At 47.8% G+C, this 27707-nt stretch overlaps 3 protein-coding genes across 4 annotated transcripts in view; 2 read left to right on the top strand and 1 right to left on the bottom strand.

Moving 5' to 3' along the window:
- The window catches only part of ANKFY1 (ankyrin repeat and FYVE domain containing 1), a 32528-nt gene extending 13022 nt beyond the window's left edge, over nt 1–19506 (top strand). For both annotated transcript variants that reach the window (XM_071575380.1, XM_071575381.1), the window contains exons 7-25: nt 225–390; nt 2392–2596; nt 3326–3394; nt 4089–4288; nt 4715–4812; nt 5199–5424; nt 6349–6447; nt 6848–7001; nt 7901–8069; nt 9217–9335; nt 9666–9822; nt 10724–10924; nt 12149–12325; nt 12716–12863; nt 13108–13198; nt 13542–13666; nt 13882–14028; nt 14505–14595; nt 15339–19506. In XM_071575380.1, the coding sequence (XP_071431481.1) occupies nt 225–390; nt 2392–2596; nt 3326–3394; nt 4089–4288; nt 4715–4812; nt 5199–5424; nt 6349–6447; nt 6848–7001; nt 7901–8069; nt 9217–9335; nt 9666–9822; nt 10724–10924; nt 12149–12325; nt 12716–12863; nt 13108–13198; nt 13542–13666; nt 13882–14028; nt 14505–14595; nt 15339–15471 (2775 nt within the window). In that variant the 3' untranslated portion in view covers nt 15472–19506. The remainder of the gene's footprint in view (nt 1–224; nt 391–2391; nt 2597–3325; nt 3395–4088; nt 4289–4714; nt 4813–5198; nt 5425–6348; nt 6448–6847; nt 7002–7900; nt 8070–9216; nt 9336–9665; nt 9823–10723; nt 10925–12148; nt 12326–12715; nt 12864–13107; nt 13199–13541; nt 13667–13881; nt 14029–14504; nt 14596–15338) is intronic.
- CYB5D2 (cytochrome b5 domain containing 2) lies at nt 19138–23624 on the bottom strand. Its single transcript, XM_071575382.1, has 4 exons — nt 22860–23624; nt 22269–22409; nt 21495–21681; nt 19138–21082 (listed from the first exon to the last, which is right to left on the bottom strand). Exons 1-4 carry the CDS (start codon nt 23080–23082, stop codon nt 20869–20871), a joined length of 765 nt encoding a protein of 254 aa, XP_071431483.1. The 5' UTR covers nt 23083–23624; the 3' UTR covers nt 19138–20868.
- Nucleotides 23625–23936: 312 nt separating this feature from the next.
- ZZEF1 (zinc finger ZZ-type and EF-hand domain containing 1) overlaps nt 23937–27707 on the top strand; it is a 59249-nt gene continuing 55478 nt past the window's right edge. Inside the window, exon 1 of the mRNA XM_071574732.1 lies at nt 23937–24392. Coding sequence (XP_071430833.1) covers nt 24057–24392 — 336 coding nt within the window. The 5' untranslated portion in view covers nt 23937–24056. The remainder of the gene's footprint in view (nt 24393–27707) is intronic.

The raw sequence follows: 27707 nt of genomic DNA, 5'->3' as shown, positions 1-27707 counted from the left end.
TGGGCTGGACAAGGCTTGCAAACTCCTGGTTTCTCATGGCCCACCCTCTGGGCAGGTTTGCCTGTGGTGCAGCTGCTCTGCTGACTGTCCCTGTGCAAGGGGACCAGAACACAGCACAGTACTTTGCACTGGAGCTGGTGCTGTGGTGGTTGGAGTGGGCTGTTAAAATCCTGTGTTGGGACGGTGAGTGTGTCTCTAATGTCAGTGCACTGTTTGTGTTGTAGCTCCCTGGGAAGCTCAATGAGTTGGATCACAATGGAGACCTTGCTTTGGATCTGGCCCTGGCCCAGAGGTTGGAGAGTATTGCAACCACCCTGGTCAACTACAAGGCTGACGTGGATAGGGCAGACAAAAGGGGCTGGAGTCTTCTGCACAAAGCCATCCAGAGGGGTAGGTACATGGCATATGAAGCTCTGGTAACTTCCAGTTGTTTCCAGTGTGGAATATGTATTCCTAATTCTATTCCTGTGTCACACTGTAGTTGAAACTCCACTTACAAAATTGTAGTGAAGGATGGACTTTGTACTGTCTCTTTTTTTTTTTTAACTTAAAAGCAAACACTCTTATTTGAGATCTGAGACCAGCCTGCTGGCTGGGGAAACTTATGCTACTTGACATCCAGGTGAGTCTAGTAGAACATTGCCTGCTGAAGGAAGAAATGTAAGGAGACACTGGGAATATTCTAATTTGGCAACACCATGTCTTTCTGACAAATAGCTGAATTGAGTGGGACAGCATGAGAGTCACAAAGATAAGTCTTTTTCTAGAGTTGGATGGAATGCACCATATGCTTCTTTGTGCTGGTTAACAGCAAGGACCTGTGATGCTGGACTGCAGTTCTAGAGGAGGAAAATCTCACTGAAATAAGATGAGGGGAAGTGGAGGTGGCTCTGTTCAGTCTGAGTATTTTCAAAGCTCTGGTGAATAGTAGTGTAGTTACCAGTGTAGTCTGAGCACAACTACATGGTTACATTGAGCAGTTCTCCTCAGAGTGGGAAATGCATCTGATGAGAACTGGAGCACAGCAGGACCAGGTTGCCATGGCCACAGTACTCTGAAGGCTTTGGATCAGCAGCATCTTGGCCTGTGGTCAAAGTGTGGGAAAAATCTGCAGTGAACACCTTGTGCTGCTGGTTCCCTGCAATGTCTTTGGCAGCTCTGTTCCAGAAAGCCAAGCATAAGTTTATTTTTAACAGCAAACTCTCTGGGACTCCTAGAAGTAGTTTAAGTTTCTTGAGCTCAAAACACACCTCCCAGCTTGTTCCTTTAATCTCCTACGTATCTAAACAGGGTAAAGCTGGTGTCTGATCCTGTGAATGAAGCTACAGCAGGAGTAGGAGACCTTCTAGGTCAGTGTTGTGATGGCTGCAGCCCTGGAAAGCACTGGGAAGATTGCAGCAGGCTGCTCTTCCTACTTAATACTGGCATTTGTCCTGTGGTTCTGATGTCTGCTTTCAGTCTGAGCTGAGCTCTGGGAGTGAATGCTTGCTCTGGAGTAACCACAGTTTCAGTGAATTAATCACTGTTAACAATCACATGTTCTGGAAATGGAACTAAAGCAAATTGTCTGAAGTTGCCTCGTGATTCTTACCACTTATGGTCACTGGAGAGTGGGGGAATGTTAGATATGGAACCCAGAAAATGGGATTTGGGTTCTGTTGGCAGAGAATGCAGCCATATAAATTGAAACACTGTTCTTTGTTGTCCAGTCTTGCATTCAGGCCCAAACAGTGTGACACTGTCTACTCAAAGTAACCTTTGGGGTAATATGACCCTGAGGCCCTTCTTTGCACCTTGGTGTTTCAAGTCCAAGCTTCCATGTGTTGCACTGAGCCTAAGCTGAGTCCTGAGACGTTCTCAAGAGGGAGTTCTTGGGAATGCTGTGCATGGTGGATCTGAACTGCTTACCCCATATGTAATGGAGCTAAACTTCCCAGAGCCAAGGCTGTGTTATTGCTTGTTTGTGTAGCAAGACTGAACAGGTGACTAACTTCAACTACACACTTTTGACTGATGCCCTGGAATGGTACCTTTTTCCAAAAAAGTACTTGTTTGTTTAGTATCACAGCTTGTCCAACTGTTTATTAAAGCAGCAGTGGATTTATCTCGATAGAGGAACTGGCATATTCAGTGTCACAATAATAATAAACTCATGTGTGACCTTGAGTCACCTGTGGGCAAAACACTTTTTCCAAAGGCTTGTGAAATACTTTATTCCTGACTTTGCAGAAAAGGATTCCTAAAGTTGCCTATTGCTGAGGCATTGTAGGAGCAGACCCTGTGTTGGAATGAATGTGTGGTCTGGAGGGAAATCAAATGTATCCATTTTCTGAAGTATAAAGTACATACTGTGTATCTATGCACAAATAACTTTGTTTTGTTTCCCCAAAGGAGATAAGTTTGCTGCAAACTTTCTCATTAAAAACGGTGCCCGTGTGAATGCTGCCACCCTGGGGGAGCAGGAGACCCCCCTGCACCTGGTGGCATCCTACAGCCCCAAGAGGCACTCGCCAGATGTCATGGCAGAGATGGCACAGATTGCAGAGTCCCTCCTGCAGGCAGGAGCCAATCCCAACATGCAGGACAGCAAAGGCAGGTAAATACTGGGGGAAGCAAACTCTGCTACCAGTTTAACAGGCAGTGCTGTGCAGATCAGATGCTGAGAACCTGCCCGGGTCTGTCAGCAAAGCACAGGTGATGCTGGAAAGCATTGTCCTTAGCCCAGTTGGAGACCTGTGGGCAGCACTCAGAGCAGAAGGCTGTGCAGGCTGAACGGTTCCCTGTCATGGCCAATTAAACATAGCCCTGCTACAGAGAGCTGGGGTGAGTTGATAGTGTTAGAACACATGGCACATGGTTAATTTGCCTCTATTGAATCACTGAACAGTAAAGAAAGCCAACTAAGATGCAAATAATATTCCTGAAGGTACTTCCCTTTGAAGTTGTCAGAGAAACTGAAATTATCTCAAACAAACCAGTATCTGGGGTGTTCATCTGAAGTGTAGGGCCTGTCAGCTGTTTCAGGGGTTAGGTTGGGCTGGCAAAGAAGTATGTGAAATAATGTAGAGGACTTGGAGTGTATCAGCTACACAGTTCTCACAGGTCCAGCTCTTCTGCTTCTTGCTTTAAAGTTCATTCTTACGTTGAGTTGCTTACACCAAATTAATCAAAAGCATGTCCACTAAAAGAGTAGGTTGCTCTTTGTTTCAAGATTTGTGCCCTTCTGAAGAGTGTCACAAGTGAAGCCCATAAATCTGAAGAGGCAGGGACAAAATCAAGTGTCTCACTTGTTCCTGATGTGACTGTGCTTTTGCTGCAATTACAGGACCCCATTACACGTGTCCATCGTGGTCAGGAATGAGCCTGTGTTCACTCAGCTGCTCCAGTGCAAGCAGTAAGTGTCACTTATTGGGGAATACACTGAGCTTACCTTGGACAGTAGATAAGAAACTGGTTTAACAACTCTTCTGTTGCCTTATAATGAGATCAGTGATAGACTTGGGATGCAAAAGTGTAAAGGCTTTGCATAACTGAAGGTGCCAGAGGCCATGTGAGTTTTTGTTTTACTGCAGAGAAGCAGCAAACTACATCTCTTGTGTTTTTCAAAGAGGGTGAAATAATGTCAAAGGTGAAGTAATGTGGTAACCTTCATTTGCAGAGGAGCTAAAAGGTGTGAGAATACTCTTGAAGCATCTGAGTATATTCTTGGGTTCTGCTTAAAGCTAACACAGGTGAATTCTTAGGGTGGTGAACCAGAACACTTTGTTTGACTCAGGTTTTTTGCAGTTCTTGTACACAGTTCACTGAAATATGAGGATTTGCCTCTTTGTTATGCTTAGTGTGAGCCCAGATCAACCAGGGCCACACTTCTAGGAGCAATAAGCTTGAATCTAGTACTCACTAGAAGGTGCTGTGCTTGTTTCAGAGGATTCACATATTCTCTGAAGTAACTGGAGCTACAGTGGGTTTCTTGGCAAGCAAAGTTGTCAGTGATGAACTAGTACAGCTGTTCAGACACTTGAAACTTAAGCTGTGTTGGGGAACCACTTTTTAAGGTATAAATTGGGGGACATGAACTCTTATTTTAGGCTGGACTTGGAGCTGAAGGATCATGAAGGAAGCACAGCTCTGTGGCTTGCAGTTCAGTACATCACTGTGTCGTCTGATCAGTCTGTGAACCCCTTTGAGGATGCCCCTGTTGTGAATGGAACCTCCTTTGATGAGAACAGTTTTGCAGCAAGGTTGATCCAACGAGGCAGCAACACAGATGCTCCAGACACAGTAACAGGTAAACCAGAGGTTTGTATTTCTGTGTATGTTAAAGGCTGGTAAATCAATTGCTTATTGCTGGCTGTGCTCAGAGGAGCTGGATGAGGTTTCAGCAGCATTTGCTGCACAGTAAGTGGTAGGTGGTAGTAGCTTTACCCAGAGCTGGAGCACTGGCAGTCCTAAGCTGAACTGGACACTTGCAAGAAGTCAGAGAAAATTTGGACTCATTGCCAGGTCCTAATATCCTCCTTACAGTTTCAAAATGTGTAATTGCTAAATGGTAGTGCATGTGACAGGCCAGTGTTACAAGGGGGCTACTAGTAGGTAGGGTTTTCCTTGCTGACTTTAAGCTTTAATGTTGTAAGGTAGTGGGGAAGGTGTTAGCACAGTTGGTAGTATTGAAATGTGGTTGGAATAGCACTCTAACAGTGTCCTGGTTTTTTAGGAAACTGCTTGCTTCAGAGGGCAGCTGGTGCAGGAAATGAGGCAGCTTCTCTCTTCCTAGCAACTCACGGAGCAAAAGTCAACCACCAAAACAAACGGGTAAAAGCAGAAACTTAGACTGAAAGTTTCCTTACTTCTCTTCAGGAATAAGATTGCAGAGATCTCTCATTGCTGACCCATAGCTTAAAGCAAGCTGGAGCACTTTGTGAGCCTTTGCCTGTTTTCAGGTGTTTACCAGTGATCAGACCATTCTTGTGGCGCTGTTCTTGCAGCATCACCAGTTGTTAACATGCTTTTAATGCTTCCCTCAGTACCTGGTGTGATAAAGTCCTTAATAAAAGCTAACTGAAGTAGTTTGGAAGTCCTTAGGAGCTTCAGCTGCTGGAAGTGAAGCTCTTCACACCAAGTCTTGTGGGAGTAGTAGTTTAAAAGCTGCTTCTCTCCACGTCTCAAGCTGTTAACTCTCAGCACCTTGTTTGTTAAAGGGAGAAACCCCCCTGCACACAGCCTGCAGGCACGGCCTGGCAAACCTGACAGCAGAACTGCTGCAGCAAGGAGCCAATCCCAACATCCAGACAGCAGAAGCAGTGCTTGGGCAGAAGGATGCAGCTGCTCCTCCAACAGCAGACAATGTCTATCTGCAAACTCCCCTCCACATGGCTATTGCTTACAACCACCCAGATGTGGTGTCAGTCATCCTGGAACAAAAAGGTGGGTGTGTGCTGGTTCAGACTGTCAGAATTGGTGTGTCAAGGTGGCATCTGAGCTGTGTTTTGACAAACTGCTAATAAAACATGTCTTCCTGGAAGCATTGCTTAAGTAGAGCAATTAATAAGACAGGCTAAATATAGTCTTAAATTCAAATCATCTGCTTGTTAAGACTAGAAAACTATTTTACCTCTGAGTACTTGTAAATTCTCCACTGATAATTAACAGTTAATCCTGGGTTCTATTCTACCTGTACAACTGAGATCCCTTAAAGCATTTGCTTCCAGGTAAATGCTGGAATCAAATTTGGGTAAAGGCATCTTTGTGGTGAGATTTCTGCCTCCCTTAGCTCTTACTAAGAGGATTTTGTACAAAGTAATGCTGGTATTACAGTCGAGCTGAGACTTGAATATTCAAATACTGGCAAATGAGTTTATTGAATGCTACTAGTTCAGCTTCTTTCTAGCAGCAGGAAGGGAGATTGACAGCTGAAGCAAGGCCAATTTTGTCTCTTATCATAAGTGGGATTTTGAAGGGAGAAGGTGAATTGGGGTAAATATCATCCATCCCAGGGAGCTGAAAAGGAGGATGCTGCCACTGTGTTGTGGTACAGCCTCTACTCTTCATTCTCAGGGCTTTGTACATGCCACTGCATTCGGAATTGCCAGTAAAAAGGGACAGGTTAAGCCTCTTAGCTAGAAAATTGAATGTTTTTTAGTGTAAGTATTAAGATTAGGCAGTAGTGGAAATACTGTCTGCATCCTGAGCAGTGTCAGATCAGGGAAGCTGAAGGTGTCTTGGCCAGATCTTTCAAACTGCTGAAGGAAGAGCCCACATGAAAATGTGCCATTGCTGCTGCAGCTTTCAGTGTGTGACTGCAGGTCAAGTACAAGAATGCTCAAATTCCTTGTGGGTTTTTTTTTGTAGCTAATGCTCTTCATGCCACCAACAACTTGCAAATTATTCCTGACTTTAGTCTGAAGGACTCAAGAGACCAGACTGTGCTGGGATTGGCTCTTTGGACAGGTATGTGCCTTCCAACCAAGATGAGAATTTACAGCTATATGGAAGCTGTGATGTGAACAAGATTGTTTGGGGTTTTTTAAAGATAAAACAGCAGGTGTGTGTTCATGTTCTGGCTTGTGCTGCTGGAGAGGACCTGTCAAGGAGAGCTTTAGATGATTCTTCATCTTCTAAAAATGAATGTGCACATCTAACTTGGTGAAAGATTTGTAGTCCTACAGCCTCTTTCCCACAGCTGTACCTGCAGTTCTGGGAATTCTTCCTCTGTGAGCTCCCTGGTTATTTTCATATCAGATCACTGTTTTGTCTGTGCATGTTAACTCTGTTCTATTAGCCCTCAGTGTCTGTGCTTTATAGAGCCAGAGGTAAAATACTAAAACACTAATGAGCCTGAACTCTGCAGGCATGCACACCATAGCAGCTCAGCTGCTGGGCTCGGGGGCCTCCATCAACGACACCATGTCTGACGGGCAGACCCTGCTGCACATGGCAATCCAGAGGCAGGACAGCAAGAGTGCACTCTTCCTGCTGGAGCATCAGGCAGATATAAATGTCAGGTGAGACTTTAACTCAACTGGATGTGTATGTATGAGCAGCTGGTGATGACTGCCTTTGCATAATGGCTGGAAGTTGGTTTTGGATTGTGGTTTATGCATAGTTACGTGTTTGGCACTGGTTTGTGACACTGTGGCTGAACTTAGACCTGTGTGTAGCTCCCTTGGTCAGAACCTCCTCTAGAGGCTGCAAAAGGAGGTGCCACTTGATTCTGGGGGAAACAGAAACCTCTCTGTGAGACTCAAGTCCCAGAAAGAGGCCTACAGGCACTGAACATCCACAGTCTCATCCACTTTCCAGCTTGTTGGAGCTGCATGTTTGCTGCCATCTAAAATAATTAGATGTAGGTCCAGCAACAAGATTCCAATGGAACTTGCCTCCTGACTTATCTCCTAGACAACTTGATATTACAGTTAACAGAACATTTGTCTGCATACATGACTGACAAGGCTGTCTGTGCAATTTGGCAAGCTGTACTGTGGTGAATGTCATGGGTACAAACTGCCTAATGCTGCTGTTCTGTTCTAACTTCAGGGTTTTAACAGTTGGTATTTGACTGTAGCTTGAAGTGTTGCCACACTGCAGACAAAGCTGTTCTCTGCTGTGGCAGCAGCCTGGCTCTGAAGGGACTTGTTCAAATAATGGCTGCTCTGATGGCACTGAGTGTCTCTGAGCAAAGAACACTCACTTGCTTTTCCAACGTTAGAAATAAATCACTGGATACTAAAGGGAGCTGGGGAAGAAAGGTAAATACAAAGCTGTGATGAAATAGTAGTGTGGTGTGTTTGCTTGGCTGGAGAGAGACTGTTTTACCACAGCAAAAATACACAGGGGAGAAGGTAATTTTGGGCTTTGCCAATAAACTGCTGTAGTAACACACTTGGAACTGTCCCTGCTGCAGGACACAGGATGGAGAGACAGCCCTGCAGCTGGCCATCAAAAACCAGCTCCCTCTCGTGGTGGATGCCATTTGTACCAGGGGAGCAGACATGTCTGTGCCAGATGAGAAGGGAAATCCTCCCCTATGGCTTGCCTTGGAAAGCAACCTAGAAGATATTGCATCAACTCTGGTAAGACACTCAGTTGGCTTAGTTTAGTCTCAGTTTTGTGCATCTTGGTAGCCACAGAAGAATTTGTCAGGAAAACCAAACTCAGTATGTGAAAAGAACAAAGTAGTCCAATATCATTAACTTGTAGAGTTTTTTTCTTCACTAGAAGTTCCTCTTTTCTTCAGAAATCATTTATAAATACTGTAGTCTGCACAGCCAGATATCTTTCAGCCACTGTAATAAATGCATAAAATGTGCTACCTAGATCCTGGAAGGAGGAAGGATCTCCTGGAAGCACCAGTCTATAGCACACCAGGCCTGTGTAATGATCACCTTCCTGAATAAAACTGAACATGTCTGTGTGTTAGTGCCAGTTTTTATTGCATCTTAAAGTTGCACCAAGAAGGCCTTTAAAAGCTTATATTTACTTTAAAAACTATTTGCTTTCAGGCTCAGGTGATCCAGCAGGAAATGTCTTAGGAGACACAAGTAGGTCTTATATCTTCTTGATAAGGAGGTTACTTTCAAGCTTTGTCTCTGATGTCCAGTTATGGTCTGCTAGAGACAATTATTTAAAGCCTGTGCTGGTGACCTGAGAAACACCTCCTTGTAACTGTACGTGACTGTGTGTTATTGGATAAGAACCTTTCTGGAGTCAGCAGTGGAATGGCTCATGTATAGACCTTGTAAATAGTTTGTAAAGTGGAATGGGACAAGTCTGAAGTGACACATTACTTAAGTATATGGTTCTCTAGTAGAAGAATACAAATATTAGCAGTACAATTCCTGGAAAAAACTGTATCTGTCTAGCTGAATGCATAGGAAAGCCAGTAAATGGGCCAGACCTTCAAAGGCAGTGTCTGCTGATGCTGCTTTAGGTGTTTGTCACTGTTAAAAGTGAGGTAACTAGTCCAAGTGTCTTAAGACCTGTCAATCAGAATATATATAGGTGAATATTTGATTGTTGATAATACCACCTAATTAAGGATTACACTGTAAACCAATAAATTCATGGTCTGGAAGACCTTCAAGTAGCTTCCTGAAATTCAGTGCCTATCACAAGAGCAGAAAAGTCATGTCAAGTTCTGCCTTCAGAAGAGTTAGTCAGGGACTGCAGTAGGAGTCTGCAGACATGAAAGACCTTCACTCATTGTGCTTCTCCTTCCAGGTCAGGCATGGCTGTGATGCAACCTGCTGGGGGCCAGGCCCAGGGGGCTGCCTGCAGACCCTTCTGCACAGGGCTATCGATGAGAACAGTGAGCAGATCGGCTGCTTTCTGATCCGCAGGTCAGAGCCCCTCCCAGCCCCAAACCTCCCAGTGCGCCTGTGTGTGTGTCCCTGGTGTAAATCCATTGCATGTTGTCTTGGGTCAGTAACAAGGATGTGCTTCCTTAGGCTTTTGGTGGGTTGGACTTAGAGAATTCTGACTAATTTTACCAACACATTCTGTTATCTTTATCAGCATCTTGTTCTGATGACAAGAGTCAAACCTAGGAATTTGTGCTTTTGTTGAATGTGTCAGCAGTTGCTAGATCAGCTTTTGTAAACTTTTCTCTGATCCTTTTTGAAACATTTTAAATCTGGATTAAATATATTAAATTGACTGTTGTGTTTTAGTGGGTGTGATGTGAATAGTCCCAGAAAACCAGGCCCGAATGGAGAAGGAGAGGAGGAGGCTCATGATGGGCAGACACCCTTACACTTGGCAGCCTGCTGGGGACTAGAAGAGCTGATCCAGTGCCTTCTGGAGTTTGGTGCCAATGTCAATGCTCAGGTGTGTGGAGAAATTGTGCACAATTTTTAGAAGTTGATTCTTTGCCTCTAATGTAGTGAAAACAAACTTTCCTCTCAGTAGGGAAAAGAATATCCTGCTCTTAGAGCTGAACCAATGCAGGTCTGCCTTATCTCCTGTGCCTTGTTACCAGACCTAGGGTTATCTGCCCATGTGGTGGGTTAATTCAGGAAGCTGTGCTGAAGGAAAATAGTGATAGTGTTACATTTCTGATGTAATGATTAGAGTTCAGCTCTTCTGTCCCTGCTGTGAACTAAAGGCAGGAGCAGGGCTGTGTTCTGCTGCATTTAATCATCAGATGAGCCACGGTGTAAAGCTCCATAATACTCCACTTTGCTGGTAGGTTTGGGAAGTGTCTTCTGTTACTGAGTAAACTGAGGTGATGTGAGTTACACTTCATTTTTGATTACACAATAATCCTTAAACAGAAGCTTGACAAATGGCAACAAAAGAAATGAATGAATAACATTTCTAGGTCCTGATGCTGTTGAAAGAGAGATCACAGAACAGAGTCACAAAGCAGCCTTGGCTGTAAACTGCTGCTTGATGCAGACAAATGATTAAACTCCTCAGTTGAATTATCCATCAAATTTGAATGCTCCTCTCTGTCCCCAAAATGACTGACTACGTGGGAAATGTTACACTGAGCTACTTCAATGGCTCTGTAGCACAGGATTGAGGCCAACCTGTTTGGAGAAACAAATCCCAATTTGCTTTTCCTGCACTGTGATTTGAGCTCCCACTGCAGCTGTTTGGTGCCCCTGCTGAAGAAAGCTGGGTGTGTCACAAAACTAAACTGCCAAGTTTGCCTGACCCTTCAGAATTAGGGAAGGATTTGTGTATTACTGACTCCTCATATAAGAAACTTCTGGTTTCCTTCTAGGATGCAGAAGGAAGAACTCCAATCCACGTTGCCATTAGCAACCAGCATAATGTTATCATTCAGCTGATGATTTCACATCCTGATATTAAGCTGAATGTGCGTGACAGGCAAGGAATGACTCCCTTTGCCTGTGCTATGACATATAAAAATAATAAAGCAGCTGAAGCAATTTTGAAGAGGGAACCAGGAGCTGCTGAACAGGTAAGCTGGGAGTGTTCAGACCATCTTGTTACTGCACTGGTTTGTGGTAACAGTTGTTCCACAGGCCATTTCTGCTTTATCCTTTTGTCTGTACATGCAATCCATATGCCAGATGCCAGCTCTCTGTTGCAGGATTTGTTAGGGAACTGTAGGGTGTATGTCCTGTGTATAAGAACAGTAAGGGTTAGTGTCTGTCAAACCTTATCCTGTCAATACTAAACAGAGGAACAGGCATATGTGTATATAAGGAGAAAATTCTAACTCTGCTCTTGTCTTGTGCTGGACTAGTACAGAAATAATCTATTACCCAGCTCTCCTAAAGCTATCCAAAACAGAAAACATGACCTAAAATAACTGAAAAATAGATGCTATGCTGCCCTGCTGAACTATAAAATCTCCAACTGTATCTTCAGGCTTCTGGTGTGACACTTCAGGCAGCTGTTCAGGAGATTCTTCCTACTCTGTGTAAGTTTAATTACTAGTAAAGTATTTCAGTGCTTAGTGAGCTCTTGTAATATATCTAAAACATAGTTATAAATACAGCCAGTTCTAGATAATGCTTTAACATCAGCTTCAAGACAAAGTTGAACAACATATACTTGGTATTAAGCCAAAATGAATTCTCAGGTTGCCCTCAGAGCAGCTGTGGCTGCCCCATCCCTGGAGGTGTCCAAGGCCAGGGTGGATGGGGCTCTGAGCAGCCTGCTCTGGTGGAAGGTGTCCCTGCCCATGGCAGGGTGTGGAACTGGATGGTCCCTTCCAACCCAAAGCATTCCACAGTTCTGTGAATACACTTTGCATCAGCGTGGCAGGATTGCATGTTGCTTCCTTCTCCTGGATTAACTGCCAGATTGACTCAAGCTTGTTTCATTTAACTGAATTTATCTTTAACTGCTGCTCAGTGCTTAACCTCAACAGCTATTGACCTTTTGTCTGTCTAACAATACCTTCCACTGTGTGGTCAAGAAATGACAAGGTTATAAAGTAGAAATAAAGAGTCTGCAGCGGGCTTGAGTGAGCAGTTGCAGCAGATAACTGAACTGAGAAATTATTTGATAATCACATCTATCAGATAAGTCTCTAATGTCAGCCAGTGAAAGGAACAAGATTCTACAGTTCAAGTAGATGGAGCGAGTATGTCATAGTGAAAATGTGTCCTGTTACATAAACCAGTTTGTTCTGCAGGAATAATGGCTGTAATTCCATGTGCCCTTTCTGGCCCAGGTGGATAATAAAGGCCGGAACTTCCTCCACGTGGCTGTGCAGAACTCGGACATCGAGAGTGTGCTGTTCCTGATCAGCGTCCAGGCCAACGTCAACTCGCGGGTGCAGGACGCGTCCAAGCTGACCCCTCTGCACCTGGCGGTGCAGGCCGGCTCCGAGATCATCGTGCGCAACCTGGTGCGTGCCGGGGGCTCTGCTGTGCCTGGCACACACCCTGGGGCTGGGCAGGGCACTTTCTCTGGGACAGCAAGTTCCCTTGGCCTGTAGTGTTGCTGGGCCGCCTCACGTGTCATACTTGATGTGAGCATGGTTGGTTTGCAGCACTTCCTGGGCAGTGTAAAGGCTCGCTGTAAAGAACCTTCCCTTGAGCTTTCTGCACCTATGAACACAAACACAGATTATAGCAGCTCAGTAATGATAGCATTTTGTATGTGCTGGAGGCCTAGAAGTGCCTCTGCACAGTGGAGTCCTGTGTGCTTCAATCACAGAAATTTTCATTTAGCTTTCTGAAATTTTCAGTTAGCCCTGAAAGCATCTCTGACCATGTCCCCTCTTGCCTCCTGGCAGCTGCTGGCAGGGGCTCAGGTGAATGAGCTGACAAAGCACCGCCAGACTGCTCTTCATCTGGCAGCACAGCAAGACCTGCCCACCATCTGCTCAGTCCTGCTGGAGAATGGAGTGGACTTTGCAGCTGTGGATGAAAATGGGAATAATGGTAAACTTCCAGTTACAAGTCAATGCAGAGACTGCAGGAGGTCTGTTACAGGTGTCTCCTGGTGGTGGGAAGAGCACACTGAACGGGCTTGTTCTGCAAAGGTGGAGGAGGATGAAGGTCCAAGAAATCAGTGTGTTTGAGATGGAAGATGGGGGAAGCTGAAAGGAGGGGTGTTACTTATTTATTAGGCTGTAATTATTGCTGACACTCAGAGTCTTGAACCTTTTTTTGTTTTACTTTTCAGCCCTTCATCTGGCAGTGATGCACGGGCGGCTGAACAACATCCGGGTGCTCCTCACAGAGTGCAATGTAGATGCAGAAGCCTTTAATATCAGGTAATTATTTATAGTCTTAACAGACTAAAGGAATCACATTGCATCTTAAAATATGTGCTGATAATATTAGATTTTAAAAAAAAACCCAAAGATTTAGCTTGTATTAAAGTATTTCTACACTAATTTAATTGAAGTCTTTGAGTCAGAGGATGCTGTGTCTAAATTGTGTGGAAATTATGAATATCAAAGACAGAAAGCTAAAGTGGGCAGTTGTGCATGATATAGAAAGTTACGGAGGTGTAGCATTGCCCAAGTCTGAACCAAACTTGAAAACAAGGAGAGCTGGATGAGGAACTGGAGTAGCAAGCAGACTTTGATCAGGATAACCAACTCTTTTCCCCAGAGGCCAGTCACCAATGCATATTTTGGGACAATATGGGAAAGATAATGCAGCAGCCATCTGTGACCTCTTCTTGGAGTGTATGCCAGAATACCCTCTAGACAAACCTGATGCTGAAGGAAACACAGGTAGGTGAGACTCAACAGCTGTTGAACTTGAGAGCCACTCAAGTTGTCTTCATGGTATGTCACTTCTAAAGCTGGAATAATTGGCAGTAACATATTAAATACAGTAAGATGCAAACATTACATGGAAACTTAAAAACTAAAGATGCTACTCTGGACTGAGTGTACCACAATGTACCACTCTGCTAGCAAGAAACTGTCTGGCTTTTATTTTTCAGTGCTGCTCTTGGCTTACATGAAGGGAAATGCCAACTTGTGTCGTGCAATAGTGAGAGCTGGGGCTCGTCTGGGGGTTAACAATAATCAAGGAATCAATATTTTCAACTATCAAGTTGCAACAAAACAGCTTCTCTTTAGACTGCTGGGTAAGTACCACTTGCTAAAGTGGGAAGTGTTTTGAGCTTGTGTTTCTTGGGATACTTTGGTGAAGGAAAGAACTCTGGACAACTGACTTAGATGACAGTAATTCCAGACAGGCTGAACTTGTGAATTTTATACTACTTTCCATGGGGGGTAGGAATACTAGTTTTTCTCATGATGAGCTGGAAAGCTGTACAGTGCAGACCTGTCAAATATTACTTTTTCTGGAAGGGCAGACATGAAAGTCTTGGTTGGTTGTGTAGTCTAATGTAGCTTAAAACTCAGGCAGTGCTTTTTAACTGGTGCTGTGTAGTTGCTGTGGATAATGTGGATAACTCGACATTCTCTACAAACAAGACTGCAAGAGTAGTTACATCTGTTACACTGAATGTAGCCTAAAACTGGACACAGTCTCCTTAATGTTTAGTGAACTCCAGAGGTGTCTGAGCCCATTTTGCCTTTACGTTTTTGCCTCTAACAGATATGCTGACAAAAGAACCTCCCTGGTGTGATGGCTCCAACTGCTATGAATGCACTGCCAAATTCGGAGTCACAACAAGAAAACATCACTGGTAATGTGACCCATCCTGCTGTGCTTACAAAACAATGGATTCCTCTGCCAGATGTAGTTAGTCTTGTTCCTCTTGGTGGTTTAGGAAACCTCCACACTAACATAGGTGTATAACCACTAATCCAGCTGAAACATCTCACCCTTTCTCAGATCAGTGACTTCACTATTTATGGAGCAAGATGATTGACTTAGAGCTGTATTTGTCCGCAAAGCTCAGCTTAGCCAGACACTGCCTTTGTGACAGCCACTGTGCTGGTGCTTATCCAGGGCAGGCAGGAGGGAGCACAGCTCCACTGTGTGGGTCTGACCTGCTCTGAAACAGGTGGCAGATCTGGGCAGATGTTGCCAGCTCAAGCTTGGGATTCTGTTTGTAATGTGGAAATGGCTGAAAATGCTGACAAGAATTGCTCTTAGGTAGATATGAGTTGCCTTTATTAACTAGTCTGAACTTCCACAAAACATGCTGGATTAGATGGATGTTAAGCTGAGATTTCCCTTAGCCTGGTGTTCCAGAGAAACTACACCTGCACCAGCTGAAGTTGTACCAGGTGACTGACTAGCACAGGAGCATCATATGCTTTTGGCATTAGCAAACTCTTTCATGAGAAATACCAGAAGATAGAAGAAAAACACAGCATCTCAATTGCTACTGTCCATTTTCATTGATAAAGAATGTCAAACAGTAAAATCCTGGTGTTCATTAGCAGTGAATTCACTTCTCTCCCACCCCTCTTCTACCAACAGCCGACACTGTGGACGCTTGCTCTGCCATAAGTGCTCAACAAAGGAGATTCCCATCATCAAATTCGACCTGAACAAGCCAGTCCGAGTTTGCAACATCTGCTTTGATGTCCTGACTCTGGGAGGAGTCTCCTAGTATGCTGTGCAAGCCAAGGGATTCCCAGTCAGTGCTCCTGACAGCAGCTCTGCTTACAAGCCCTCTGGATAGGGAAGAGGAGGCCTATACGTGTCTTCTGCAATAGACTGAACTAATTAAGGACCCTGTTATGATATCTCTGGTATAAATGACTTTGTATGACTGTAAATGTATTGGGCTGTGATAGACTTCACTAGGAATTCCAGTGCATCGTTGAAACCAAGTGACAAGAATTTAGACCCTCTTTAGTTGCAGTGGGGAATGGAAGCTGAAATTTAGACTGTTTGAGTCGATGCAAAACAGGTCTGTCCTTGACATGGTGCTTTGCACTGAGCAACTCTATTAAGTCCTGTGGCTTTCAGGCTGCTTAGTAGAGATGGCATTAAGTTTCAGGGTAACCAGGTATCTTTCTTTGCTTTGTCTTAAAGATAAATGTTCCCCTTCTCCAGAGAAGACTTCTTGTGAAGCTAAACTGAGCTGTTGCAACCACTGTTCATTTCAAGAAACTTCAGACCTGGGGTTAGTTTTAAGTATAGCTCAAGAATTGTGGCCTTACAACAGAAAGCTTTACACCATCTGATGCAAAGCAGTCAGAATTGCAGACCCACATCTTGATACCTCCTCAGCAAATGTCTCATCAGCTTTAGCATGTTCAGGAGAAGTGCAGGACTGTTTTAGGCAGTAAATGCTCTTGCTCATCCCTGCTAGAACTGCCAGTCTTTGTTGCACTTTCATATTTATGTTGCTGGTCCTTGCAGTCCATGGAACCTGTATCGATGGCTGAGTTTGCTGAAGGGCCTGAGGAAGAAACACTAAAGCTGGGGAAGTCAAACTCACAACACAGCAATAAATGCTGAAGTGCATTAGCAATCCCATGAGGGAGAGTAGCACTTTCCTTGGGTTTAAAGACCCTGGTGTGGGAGAGCCAGTAGCCCTACCAGTGTAGAATGTGGTGCACCTCTAGACACTAAATTTGGGTCCATTTTCAGCATGATTGCTGGTGAGTGGGAGTGTGTGTGGAGGCTTCCTATTTGGAGTAAGCTGCAGTATTTTAATGGAGGCTGGTTGTGCTTTTTTAAATGTGCTTGATCTGTGAAAACCCATCACCACGTTGTCCAGGTAGACAGGAAGGTACTTTGCTGGTAGACCAGATTGTGATTCAGTGGGCAAAAGGCTTCAGTTAGAAAAAATGGGTACTTGAGCAAAACTGATGCTGTTTTTATCCCAAAAGGCAAACCTAGTTTAGACTCAACTCAGCATTCCTCATCTCTACTCCATGAACTGGTGTGCATTTATTTAATGACTGTTACATCCACTGAACAACATGGACAGTTGGTGACACGTTGCCCTGTTTGCAATAGTGACTTGTCAGTCTTAAAGAGTAAGATGAGATGACAAACCAGACTGCTGCTGTGTGGGAGACTTGCTTGAGGTTTTTCTCAGGCTTGTACAAGGAGGGGATAGAGGAAGGTGTGATTGCTGCCATTTGCACGATGAATTTCACATCAAGTCTCACTTGATCTGCACTTTGATCTTCCAATATGCACATATTGTAACTGGAATCACCCCTGTAACTCTAGGGAAGAAAAATGGATGACAATACAAATTTGCCTCACTGTTTGCTGCTGTCCTGTTCCAACAGAATGCCCTGGGTAACACAGCTCTTACCACAGTCACTCATAGAAATGGTGCATCTCTGGCACAATATTGTAGGTAAATATGGAAAAGTAGTGGTGTCAGTTAATGTTGGCTACAGAACTAGTGGAGTCAGTCAACTGCAAGCCACAGTCTGGGTTTTTGAGTGAAATAAGTGATGGAAAATGTACTTTTAGTCTATTGCTTTCTGATGTTTCAGATGCCCCTGGTTGCCAGTCTCTAGCAGTGAAAGATAGTGATGGAGAGAGAGTGCATTTGGTGACAGAAGTGTTGACTGTAGTGTGTCCTGTGGTAAAACATTGACTTCCTTCTTAGGTTGGAGCTGCAGGGCTGTGGAGGGTAAGTGTGTGCTCAGGATGCTTCCAGACAGTGGTAGAGGAATGCTTTTCCAAGGCCACAGCCTATGGACTTCAACTTCATTGGAAAACTGCACAACATGTTAATTGCTAAAGCATTTAAACATCACTTTCTCAGTGACTTCTCTGGGAGGGGCAAAGGAACAGGGAGCTCAGCTCTAACAGAACAAGGAAGCTTTTAACTGATGGAAAATGTGGATCTGGTGAAAACTCAGCTTAACTGAATGGCAAGTTTAAGGCTGGCTAGTTGCTCTTTTGAAAAGTACAAAGTTAATTAAAAACTGTGAAGAATTTGAGAAACCAACTGTACTGCTCCTGGGTTGCTGTTTACAGCCAGTGCTGTCCCAGCTTTCTTACTGAAGTCTGAAAGGAAAGTTAAGGTTATTGTTAAGTGTACAGCCTGAAGTGTTTATTAAATCTAAAGCAACTAAATTCAGCAAATTTGATCATTTTAAAGTGCCTTTGAGATAGTTTCCTTCCAGCCAACTCTGAATAGCTTTCTGCCAGAGCTAAAGGGGAAAAGCTCACAACTTAAACCAAAACCCAAGTTAGTTCTTTTCTAGTTCAGCTGAGAAGGTCCCACCACTGGCGGGACTCAGTCCCTCACACACTCTGCCTAGTACTGGTCTGAGCTCTCAGACCTCTGAGATTTTTTGGGAGTCTTGCTGGCAATGCTCCACTGCAGGGTACAAATGTGAATGAGGCACTTGGTAATGTAGTGGTGGTCAACACATTTCTAACTAAACAACTGCTCTTCCCTTTTTGTAGCATTAACACAGTTGTGACCAAACCCCCCACCCCCCTTACCCCTGCTGTCTTTTAGTGGTATCTATTAACTGAAGACTCAAGGCTGCCAAGCATTGAACAAAAGGATGAATGGAAAACAAAACTGGTGTCCGTGGGAAGCGCTGCCACACCAGGCCCCAGGGTTGGCTCAGCAGGGCTGCAGGGGAAGCTGGGTGGTTCATGCTGCAGCTTTTTGTTCTGAGCCTGGATTCCTTTGGGTGGCAGTCACCCAGCACTCTTACACAAGCACAAAACGTGGTCTGGCTGCAATTTGGTGTCTCTGTAAAAGGTGCAGTCACTGTTTCACACCACTGAGTGGAGTGAGAAGGTTGGTGTTGAAGGTACTCACAGAGTAAGTTGCTGGCTGAAAGCTGACATGCCTTAATGACTTCCTGTGCTGGAGATTAACAGTTTGTACAACTGCTCAGTAGTGCTTATGAACTAACATGTAACAGAATGGGAGGCCAGAGCTGGAGTGTCTTGTAGATCAAAAGTTAATAGGCAAGTCCTCTTTCTGTCTGTAACCAGCACAGGTGGGTACTGCAGCAAACTTGTCTCTAGAAAAATCAAAGCTTGTTTGAGTGACAGAAGTAACTCTGAACCTTCTAATACCCTCTGTGAAATAGAAAAGGAAGTCCTAGAACAATGGCATTTTATCTGCAATGTTTGTCTGGAGTCATTGTAAAAATGTATTTTTCCAATATGCATTACTTTGTTGTGTAATGATTCTACTTGTAATAAAATGCAGAACTAGATGATGCATCGTGAGGTGAAACCTTGTTAAGGACACATCTGCTCCTGGAGAGAGCTGCCCCTCTGCCAGCCATCCTTACAAACCACAAGGAAAACCAGGGATACAACATCCAGTTGGGCATGAGAACTTTATTTTTGTTCTGAAGTTATTCCAGATATTTGTTTTCATGTGGAACTGCTACAATTTCTTTTGGCTGACAAGATCTGTAGTTTGTACCATGTAGTCATCTTGAATGCCTTATACTCGACTTACCTATAACTCTTGTGAAACAATCTGAGTTCCCCAAGGGGCCAGCACTGGTTCCTGGACTCAATTCAAGTTCCAGTGCCAGCCCCTTGGTGCCCTCAGCTGTGTCTGGGGGAGCTCAGAGCTGCTGCACCTCACTGCAGGAGCAGGACAGCCCCAGTGCAATAGCAAACCCAGCTGGGCCCTCTGGGTGAGACTGTGATGCATTAGGCTTTTATTAATAAAACTCTAACTCAAGTCCAGGTGAATGGTGAGCTTTATTAGAGCACTGTCTGTGATGACTTGTCCCCTCTGTAACTGTCACTCTTTTCTTCCCACCCTTTTCCACCACGGGAGAATCCAGCTGAGCTGCTCCACTGAAGCACATGCACGATAATCTTGGAGCACTTCAGGTCAGTGAGGGTGTCTCCTTGTTTGCTTTAATAGATCACTTATTCCTACTGCAAGACAAACTTTTCCCCCCAGTGACTCCAAGCACTAAACTGAACAATAAGCTGCAAATTGGTTTTCAACCAAGTTTAACTTAAAACAACATCCTCCTGCCCTGCCTTTATTTGATTTTTGTGTAGTTCTTGCAATCAAAACCATCCCTTCAGCAACACTTGTGTGTAGTGATTGAGTGTTACAGCAAGATGAAACCTGCCTAGAAGTTAGAGCTGGTCCCCCTTCACTAGGTCTGACCTGCCCTCACAAACTACTTCTTACAGTACTTAATAATCTGGAATTTGCTGCAACTTTTAAATGCTTTAAAAAGCTCCTTGCCAATCATTCTGGGGGATGGTTTCACCACTTTAAGAAATAGCATTTAAATAGGTGGTGTCCAAAGGCAAAGGCCATGCTGGCCCTTCCCTATCCCCCCAGCTGTGGAAGCAGTGAGGCCCTGCTTTGCAGCTCTTCCCTGCACCTTTCACTCAGCTTTATCTTCAAGGTCGTGTTTGAAAGTGAATCACAGACCAGGAGAGTGAGGTTAATATAAAACAACAATCCTCATAGGTGGCTTCCAATGTCTTGGAACACTGATGCAAACACTGAATGAGGAAATACAGCTCTGGCCTTTGCCTTCTCTCCTCCAAGAAATTGATAAAGCTTGTGTATAACTCAACTGCAGTTACCAGATATTGTACACCCTGATGGTAGGAGAAATTCAGGCTTCTCCCTGCTACCTTTGAACTCTTTGGAGTGAATCAGGTGCTTGGGAAGGAGCACCAGCACTAAAATCAGCAGGATGTGAGGACTGTGCAGGGTCAGTGATGCTGCAGCAGTTCCTGGGCTCACTGCCTCAACACACAGCCTGTTGTCCCACCACTGTGCACACCAACATCTATTTCCTGACTGCACAAAAAGTAGTTCTTAAATCTAATTCAGGCTGTGCATCTTACAGTTTGTTGTCAGGTGTAAAAATACCATAGGAATAAAGAAAGTATCCTGTTACTGATTTTTAGCCATTGACTTGGCTAAAGTGTTCCCCTCTTCTCTCACCTCCACCTCCACAGGTTAAAAAGCATCACAGATAACATGGAATTGTTATTTGCACCAACAGGTAGAAGGGCCGGAGCTGGAGGTGCCCACCCAAAGCACAGGACCCTCCCTGCCCTGGCCTCACCCCCTGAGGACACACTGCTCAGCCAGGGGGTGGCAGCCCTCGTACTCCTCCAGGTGAGGGTCATCCAGGTCCCCCCTGTCGCTGTGCTGGGCCGAGGGTGGGTGTCCCCAGGGGGGGCCTGTGCTCCTCACACACACACAGCCCGTGCCCTGCGAGCCAGGGCGGTACAGCCGCCGGGGCACTCCGGCCCAGTCTCTGCTCACGCCCCCACTAGGAAAGGAAAAGGAAAATAAATTACTATTCAAACCCAGGGAAAGGCTTCCAGTTCGTAGGGAATCATTAGAAAAAGAACCCAAGACAGTGTGGGAGAATTAGAACTAACAATACACCTGCTGAGGTTGACTTTGCTCCCAGCAGCCACCCACCATCCCACAGCTATGGGGTACCTTTTCCCTGGCTGTGCTTCAGAACTCTGTGGCCTGAACCCGATTTCTTCACTGCTGCTACACACTCTCACCTTTCTGTGTGACCAACTTGTGTGTCCCACATTTCCATTGCTGGAAAATGAACCACAGCCTAAAGTAGCACAGCAAAATGCTTTTTCTGGAGGCAGCTAATAGCTCACAGATGGCCACACATCCTCACAGACCCAGGGAGTGGGGTGGGTGGGAAGGCAGTTTACCTCTGTCTGGAGCACCAGAAGCGGGTGCCCTTTGCAGAGCTCCACTCAGAGTTGCAGGGTGGGAACTGCTGCTTCCTCTGCTCACTGTCTGCTTGGAGTTTGAGAGCTTCCTCCATGGCAGCCTCAGCCTCCCTCAGGGCTGCTGTGGGTGCCCCGTTTTCATCATAGTATCTGCCCACCAGCTTCCCTGGGAGAGAAGATCAATTAAGAGCACAGCATTTCCAGGCAGGGAAAATGCATAGTCCTGGTGGGGTTTTTATTTTTAATTTGTTATTTAAAGACAAAAAAGGAGGATGTCGCCATGGCCCAATTTTAAAACCAAACTAATATCCCTTCAACTAACTCCTGGATCACACAGCAATTTGCCCATATTAATGGGCAGGACAAGTGTAGGCACAGACTCATTAAAGCCACTTTCAGCTGCAGAACCCAGAAGTCTCTCCCACCCATGTACCTCTTTCCCCAAAATAGTTTCCCTGCCCAGCTGCTCCTGCAGTCTCCCAAGTACTGATGATTTCAGGCTGGCTCTATGCCTTGTGCTCAGCAAAAGAAGGGCACAGCCCTGGAGCTGACAGCCCAGGTGGGAAAACTGTTCAGCTTCACCTGAGAGGAGGCACAGACCTCCCCTGGGTCTGTCTGGGCACTGCAGGGTCCGGGGTCTGCAGCACAGGTGGGGGACCCTCACCGAGGTGCCATCTCACAGATGAAACCTGTCAGTGTGTCCCCAACCCTCCAGCCCCCTCCGTGTGTCCCTGTGTGGCCCCCAGCACCCACCCACGGGGTCGTAGTTGTCGCTGTAGAAGCTCAGCCAGCCCTGGATGGAGAGCAGCTCCCGCGGGGACAGCGACGACACGTCGTCCACCAGCCCCGCAGGGGTGAAGTCGCCGGTGGCAAACGCTCTGGTGGCATCTCTGCCTGTGGGGCAGGGGGTGGAGAGACCCCCAGACAGGGAGTGAGACCCCCAGACAGGGAGTGAGACCCCCAGACAGGGAGTGAATTCCCCACCCAGGGTGTCAGACCCCATTCATCAGCCATGGAGTGAATTCCCAGCCAGGTTCTCAGACCCCATTCCCCAATCATGGAGTGAATTCTCCAGCCATGGAGTGTATTCCCCACCCAGGGTGTGAGAGCTCATTCCCCAGCCAGGGAGTGAATTCCCCAGCCAGGGGTGAGATCCCTCTCAGGCAAGGCTGAGCCTCCCCCAGTCAGAGGGTGAGCCCCTCAGATGATTCCCCGCCCCAACAGCCGGGGGTGAATTCCCCAGGCACAGAGTGAACCCCTCAGACGATTCCCCCCCCCCGCACACACAGCCAGGGCTGAGCCTCCTCCCCACTCCGTGTCTGTCCCCCCCAGCCCGGCCCGTACCGGCCAGCGCGCTGTAGGCCCCGCCGGGCCCGTAGTGGCGGCGGCCCCGCTGCACATCGAACACGCGGCCGAGCAGGGCGAGGTACAGTCCGGGGTCCCCCGGCGCGCCCCGGTAGCGCCGCAGGTCGTGGGCGCTGAGCAGGCGCTGGCGGGGCTCGAACCCGCGGCCCAGGAGAGCGGCCAGGCCCAGCCCCAGCAGCGCCAGCGCCGCGCATCGCCACATCGCGACAGCCCCGCGACAGCTGCCGTGCCGCACGGCAGTGTGGCACCGCACCGCGACACCCCGGGCTGCGCGCTTTACGGCAGTGTGGCACAGCACCGCAGGAGGGGCGGGAGGGGAAGGGATGGGATGGGCTGGGAATGGAGGAGTCAGGATGGGATGGAATGGGAGGGGAGGGGAAGGGATGGGATGGGATGGGAGGGGCTGGGAATGGATGAGTCGGGATGGGATGGAATGGGAGGGGAGGGGAAGGGATGGATGGGATGGGAGGGGCTGGGAATGGAGGAGTCAGGATGGGATGGAATGGGAGGGGAGGGGAAGGGATGGATGGGATGGCATGGGAGGGGAGGGGAAGGGATGGATGGGATGGCATGGGAGGGGAGGGGAAGGGATGGATGGGATGGGAGGGGCTGGGAATGGATGAGTCGGGATGGGATGTTTGAGATGGGATGGAATGGGAGAGGAGGGGAAGGGCTGGAGCCAGAGGGGCCATTGACACGAACCGATGCGATCCCGCTCCGCCACAGCGGCCCGGGCAGCGCCCGCTGCTGACCCCGATCCCGCCCTGATCCCACCCTGATTCCATCCTTATCCCGCCCTGACCCCGCCTCGATCCCATCCTTATCCCGCCCTGATCCCACTCCAATCCCACCCCGATCCTACTCTTATCCCACTCCGATCTCACCCTGATTCCGCCCCGATTCCACCCCGATCCCACCTCGATCCCGCCCTAATCCCACCTTTATCCCGCCCCGATCCCGGTCCCGCTCCCGCCGCTCCTCCCATCGCGTGTCACGGCTTTGCGACACCGCTTTACGGCGGTGTGGCGCTTCGCGGTGGCGCTTTGCGGCGGCGCGGCGGCCCCGCGCTGACAGGTGCGGCGGGCGGGAAGTTGCTGAGTAAGGCGGGCCGGGCCGGGCCGGGCCGGGCGGGAGCGGCGGCGGCTGCGAGGGCTCCCGAGGGCTCCGGAGCGGCTCATGGGGACGGCGGCGAGCCACAGCAGCGAGGAGGAGGAGGACGGCGCCGAGGAGGGCATGGAGGGCGCGGCGGGCGCGCCCCAGCCCGGCGCGGCGGCCCCGGCGCTGCCGCCCGCGGAGGTGCTGCTGGAGCAGGCCCGGCTGCGGGAGGCCACGGCGCGGCTGCGGGACGCGGCCCTGCCCGAGCCGCTCGTGTCGCGGCACCACAGCGCGCTGGTGCGCTGGCTGGAGGAGCGGCTGAGCCGCGGCGACGAGGCCGTGAGCCTGGAGCAGTTCTGCGAGGCGCTGGAGAACGTGTCCCGGCTGGCGGCCGGAAACCGCGGAGAGAGCGAGGAGGTGGGAGCCGGCGGCGTGGGGCTCGGGGGGCGCCTGGGAGAGCGGCCGGTGCCACCCCTGCCCTGGGCAGGAAGCCTTCCACCAGCCCGGGCTGCCCCGAGCCTTGTCCGGCCTGGCCCCGGGCACTGCCGGGGTGGGGCTCCCTCCAGGGATCCAGCGCGGGGTCGGGGGAACCCCCAGGGTGGGGCTCCCCTCGCCCCGTGGGGCTCGCCCCGGGTCCGTGGCCGCTGACACGACCCTGGAGACCCCGGACATCCCTCCCGGTCCCGGGGGCCAGGCCAGGCGGTTCTGCACGGGGCTGGTGCTGATAGGCAGCCTGGAAGCTCCCTGATAGCTCCTGCTTTTTCGCTTTTTTTTTTTCTTAATATATGCCAGTTATCAGTGGTCATGCCCAGCAGCCACTTGTGAATAAAATGGGTATTAACAGCAGCGTTTCTGCTGTTGCTGCTGCTGGTGAGAGCACAGCTCAGGAATCCTGTGTGAGTGATTCCTCTGAGATACTTCCCAGTCTTGTCAGCGAGTCAAAGTTCACCAGGTTTGGTGTTACTGCAGCTTTTTTAAACTGGAATTGTCAGGCATGGCACTGGTGCCCCATTCCTTACTGGGAAGTCAGTTTTGGAAAACTTACAAGAAAGTAGGATAAGCCTAACCCTGCCCAGCCTGGAGGGGAAGGTGAGGGTTTAATAGTCTGAGAGAGGACAGTTACCTTTTACCTGTGGGAAGGGGCACAGGGAATTTAATGTCTGGAACATTTAAGCTTTAGCTTTGCTCTGTAGCCGTGCAGAAATGCAGCAGAATATCCTGCAGGGAATTCCCCACTCAGCTGGGAAAGTGGCTGTGTCTGAATTCCTTCCTGCGGGCATTCCTGGGCTCACCAGCCACTTCCTGCTGTCTTTGCACTGCCCCGAGTAGCAGAGGAACTGTGTAACCTGATAAATCACACACACACTCCTCCAATCAGCCCTGACAGGTGAAAGGGCTGCTGCAAACTGGGAGGAGACTCATTTTAAGGTGTGTTGGATCAGCTTGGTTTGAGTGGCTTGGTAAAATGCTGCCTGCACTTCCAGTTCCTTTACAAGAAGAGCCAACAGCAAACACTTCATTTGTGACAACACGAGGGTCCAATCAGTCCCTCGGGGTTCTTGCTGTTGGCACAAACTGCTGAGTTTCGTGGGCTGCAGGGATGATTTGAGGACTGTCTGTGTGGCACATCCTCCTCTGCATGAAGAATCTGTTTTGGTTTCATTTCCTGCTCTGGGCAGTGGGGAAAAAGCTGCTCACGGGGTTTGTCATGGCACGGATCTGCTCCCATCTGGCCTGTCCTGGGAAGGCGAGATGGGTGGGAGTTCTGTGGAAAACCTTGATGTCATCGGTCCTGTAACTGGCCCCAACCCTCGGTCTGTGATGTTTGAGATTTCCTGCTTGTGTTTTACACTGCTGAGAAGTCAGTTTGGGGCTGGCAGGTCAATGGGTTTCACTTTGTAATGTTTTTAGTGCCCTGTCTGGCACAGAGAAGTTTTGCTCTGCCCTTTCAGTCTCTGCTCTCAGCGTGGGGCTGTGAGCACATACTTTGAATGCTTTGTGGGCAAAGTGGACCTCTGTTTAAGTGCAGAATCTGTTTTCTAGATGAACTGGGCCTTGGAATCCTTTTCTTACTCAGTGGTGCTTCAGCAGTTGTCCTGTCCTGCCTCCAGCATTGATGGTGCAGCTCTGCCAGCAGCAGAGGGGAAATCCAGAGAGCTCTGTTGTGCCATCCAGCCCTGAGCTGGGAGATCAGGGGCTGCTTTTTCCACGTGCTGTGTTTCCAAGCAATCCTCTCACCCGTCATTTCCCAGGAAAGATGTTTCTTCATGTGAGGCCACACCTTGAGTGTTGTGTTCAGTTCTGGGCCCCTCAGTTCAGGCAAGAGATGGAGGGGCTGGAGCGGGGCCAGAGAAGAGCAACGAGTCTGGAGAAGGGACTGGATGTGGCACTGAGTGTCCTCTGGAACACCTCCAGGGACAGAGAATCCACCATGTCTTGATCCAACCCCACTGGGATCACCAGCCCAGGGCACAGAGTGCCAGAGTGATCACAGTGGGGTTGGATCAGGGGTTGGACTTGATGATCTCAGAGGTCTCTTCCAACCCAAGTGAGAAGAGAAGAGCAACGAGGCTGGAGAAGGGACTGGAGCACAAGTGCTGTGGGGAGAGGCTGAGGGAGCTGGGGTTGTTTAGCCTGGAGAAGAGGCTCAGAGGTGACCTCAGCACTGTCTGGAACTCCCTGAAGGGAAGTTCTGGCCAGGTGGGGGTTGGTCTCTTCTCCCAGGCACTCAGCAATAGGACAAGGGGGCACGATGGGCTCAAGCTCTGCCAGGGGAAATTGAAGTTGGAGAGCAGAAAAAAATTCTTTGCAGAGAGAGTGCTCAGGCCTTGAAATGGGTTGCCCAGAGAGGGGGTGGATTCCCCATCCCTGGAGGTTTTTCAGCTGAGCTTGGCCGTGGCACTGAGTGCCATGATCTGGTAAAGGGACTGGAGTTGGACCAAGGGTTGGACTTGATGATCTTGGAGGTCTTTTCTGACCCAATCCATTCTGTGATTCTGTGTTCAGAGTTGAACTGGCTGGGAGCTGTGTGGACTCACTGCCTTTATTTAGGAGCAGGTTGTGGTAAAGCTGCAGCTGCATTTGAATCATGACCCAGTCCTGAACACAACTCAGGAACTTGGGGTGCAGGTTGACATACTGATTTTTCCCCCCCTTTTTTGGCTTATTCCCCATTGCACAGGGCAGCAGTGGAAATTGTGTGTGCTTTGTGTCAAATACAGTGTTTTAGTGATACTGAACAGTCAAAAATAGAGTTCTAGATTTGGTGCAATCTCCTGAGATCACAGGAGGAGTTTAAAAATAAAATAGCAAAATCCTGCAGTAAGATGCAAAGCAAAACTTACATGTGATAATCCCTCCTTACATGAAAGTACAAGAAATTGGTTTAAAGTAGCTGTGAGCAGATCCAGCCTTGTCATCTTGTGTTTTATTTTCACCAGTAACATCACAAAACTTGTTCATTGTACATTGAATTGTTTTGGCAACTGAATTATGTCTGTTAGAATGAATTCCCTCTGGCTTGTCCTCAAGCACAGGTGGTTTTTGCTTTGGGATCTGCTCATGCCCCGTGTCAGTCACCTGGACTGGCTGTGGTGCTCAGCACCAGCTTTGCTGCTCAGAATTTCTTTTAAGTGATGGTTGTTATTTTGGGCTTAGCTGTGTTTTTAGTGAGACTTCACAAAGCTGCCAAGCTCCAGTGCAGCTCTGCCCCAGCAGTGCCAGGGGAGCTGT

This window comes from Pithys albifrons, chromosome 21 (assembly GCF_047495875.1).
Source record: "Pithys albifrons albifrons isolate INPA30051 chromosome 21, PitAlb_v1, whole genome shotgun sequence".
Classification (NCBI taxonomy): Eukaryota; Metazoa; Chordata; class Aves; order Passeriformes; family Thamnophilidae; genus Pithys; species Pithys albifrons.
This window is presented reverse-complemented; position numbering and strand designations above follow the sequence as displayed.

Coding starts and splice junctions, on each gene's coding strand:
- CYB5D2 (XM_071575382.1), bottom strand. CDS start 23,082: ATGTGGCGATGCGCGGCGCTGGCGCTGCTGGGGCTGGGCCTGGCCGCT. Junction 21,682..22,268: donor CGACAACTACGACCCCGTGG/GTGGGTGCTGGG, acceptor CTTCTCTCCCAG/GGAAGCTGGTGGGCAGATAC. Junction 21,083..21,494: donor TTCTGGTGCTCCAGACAGAG/GTAAACTGCCTT, acceptor TTCCTTTCCTAG/TGGGGGCGTGAGCAGAGACT.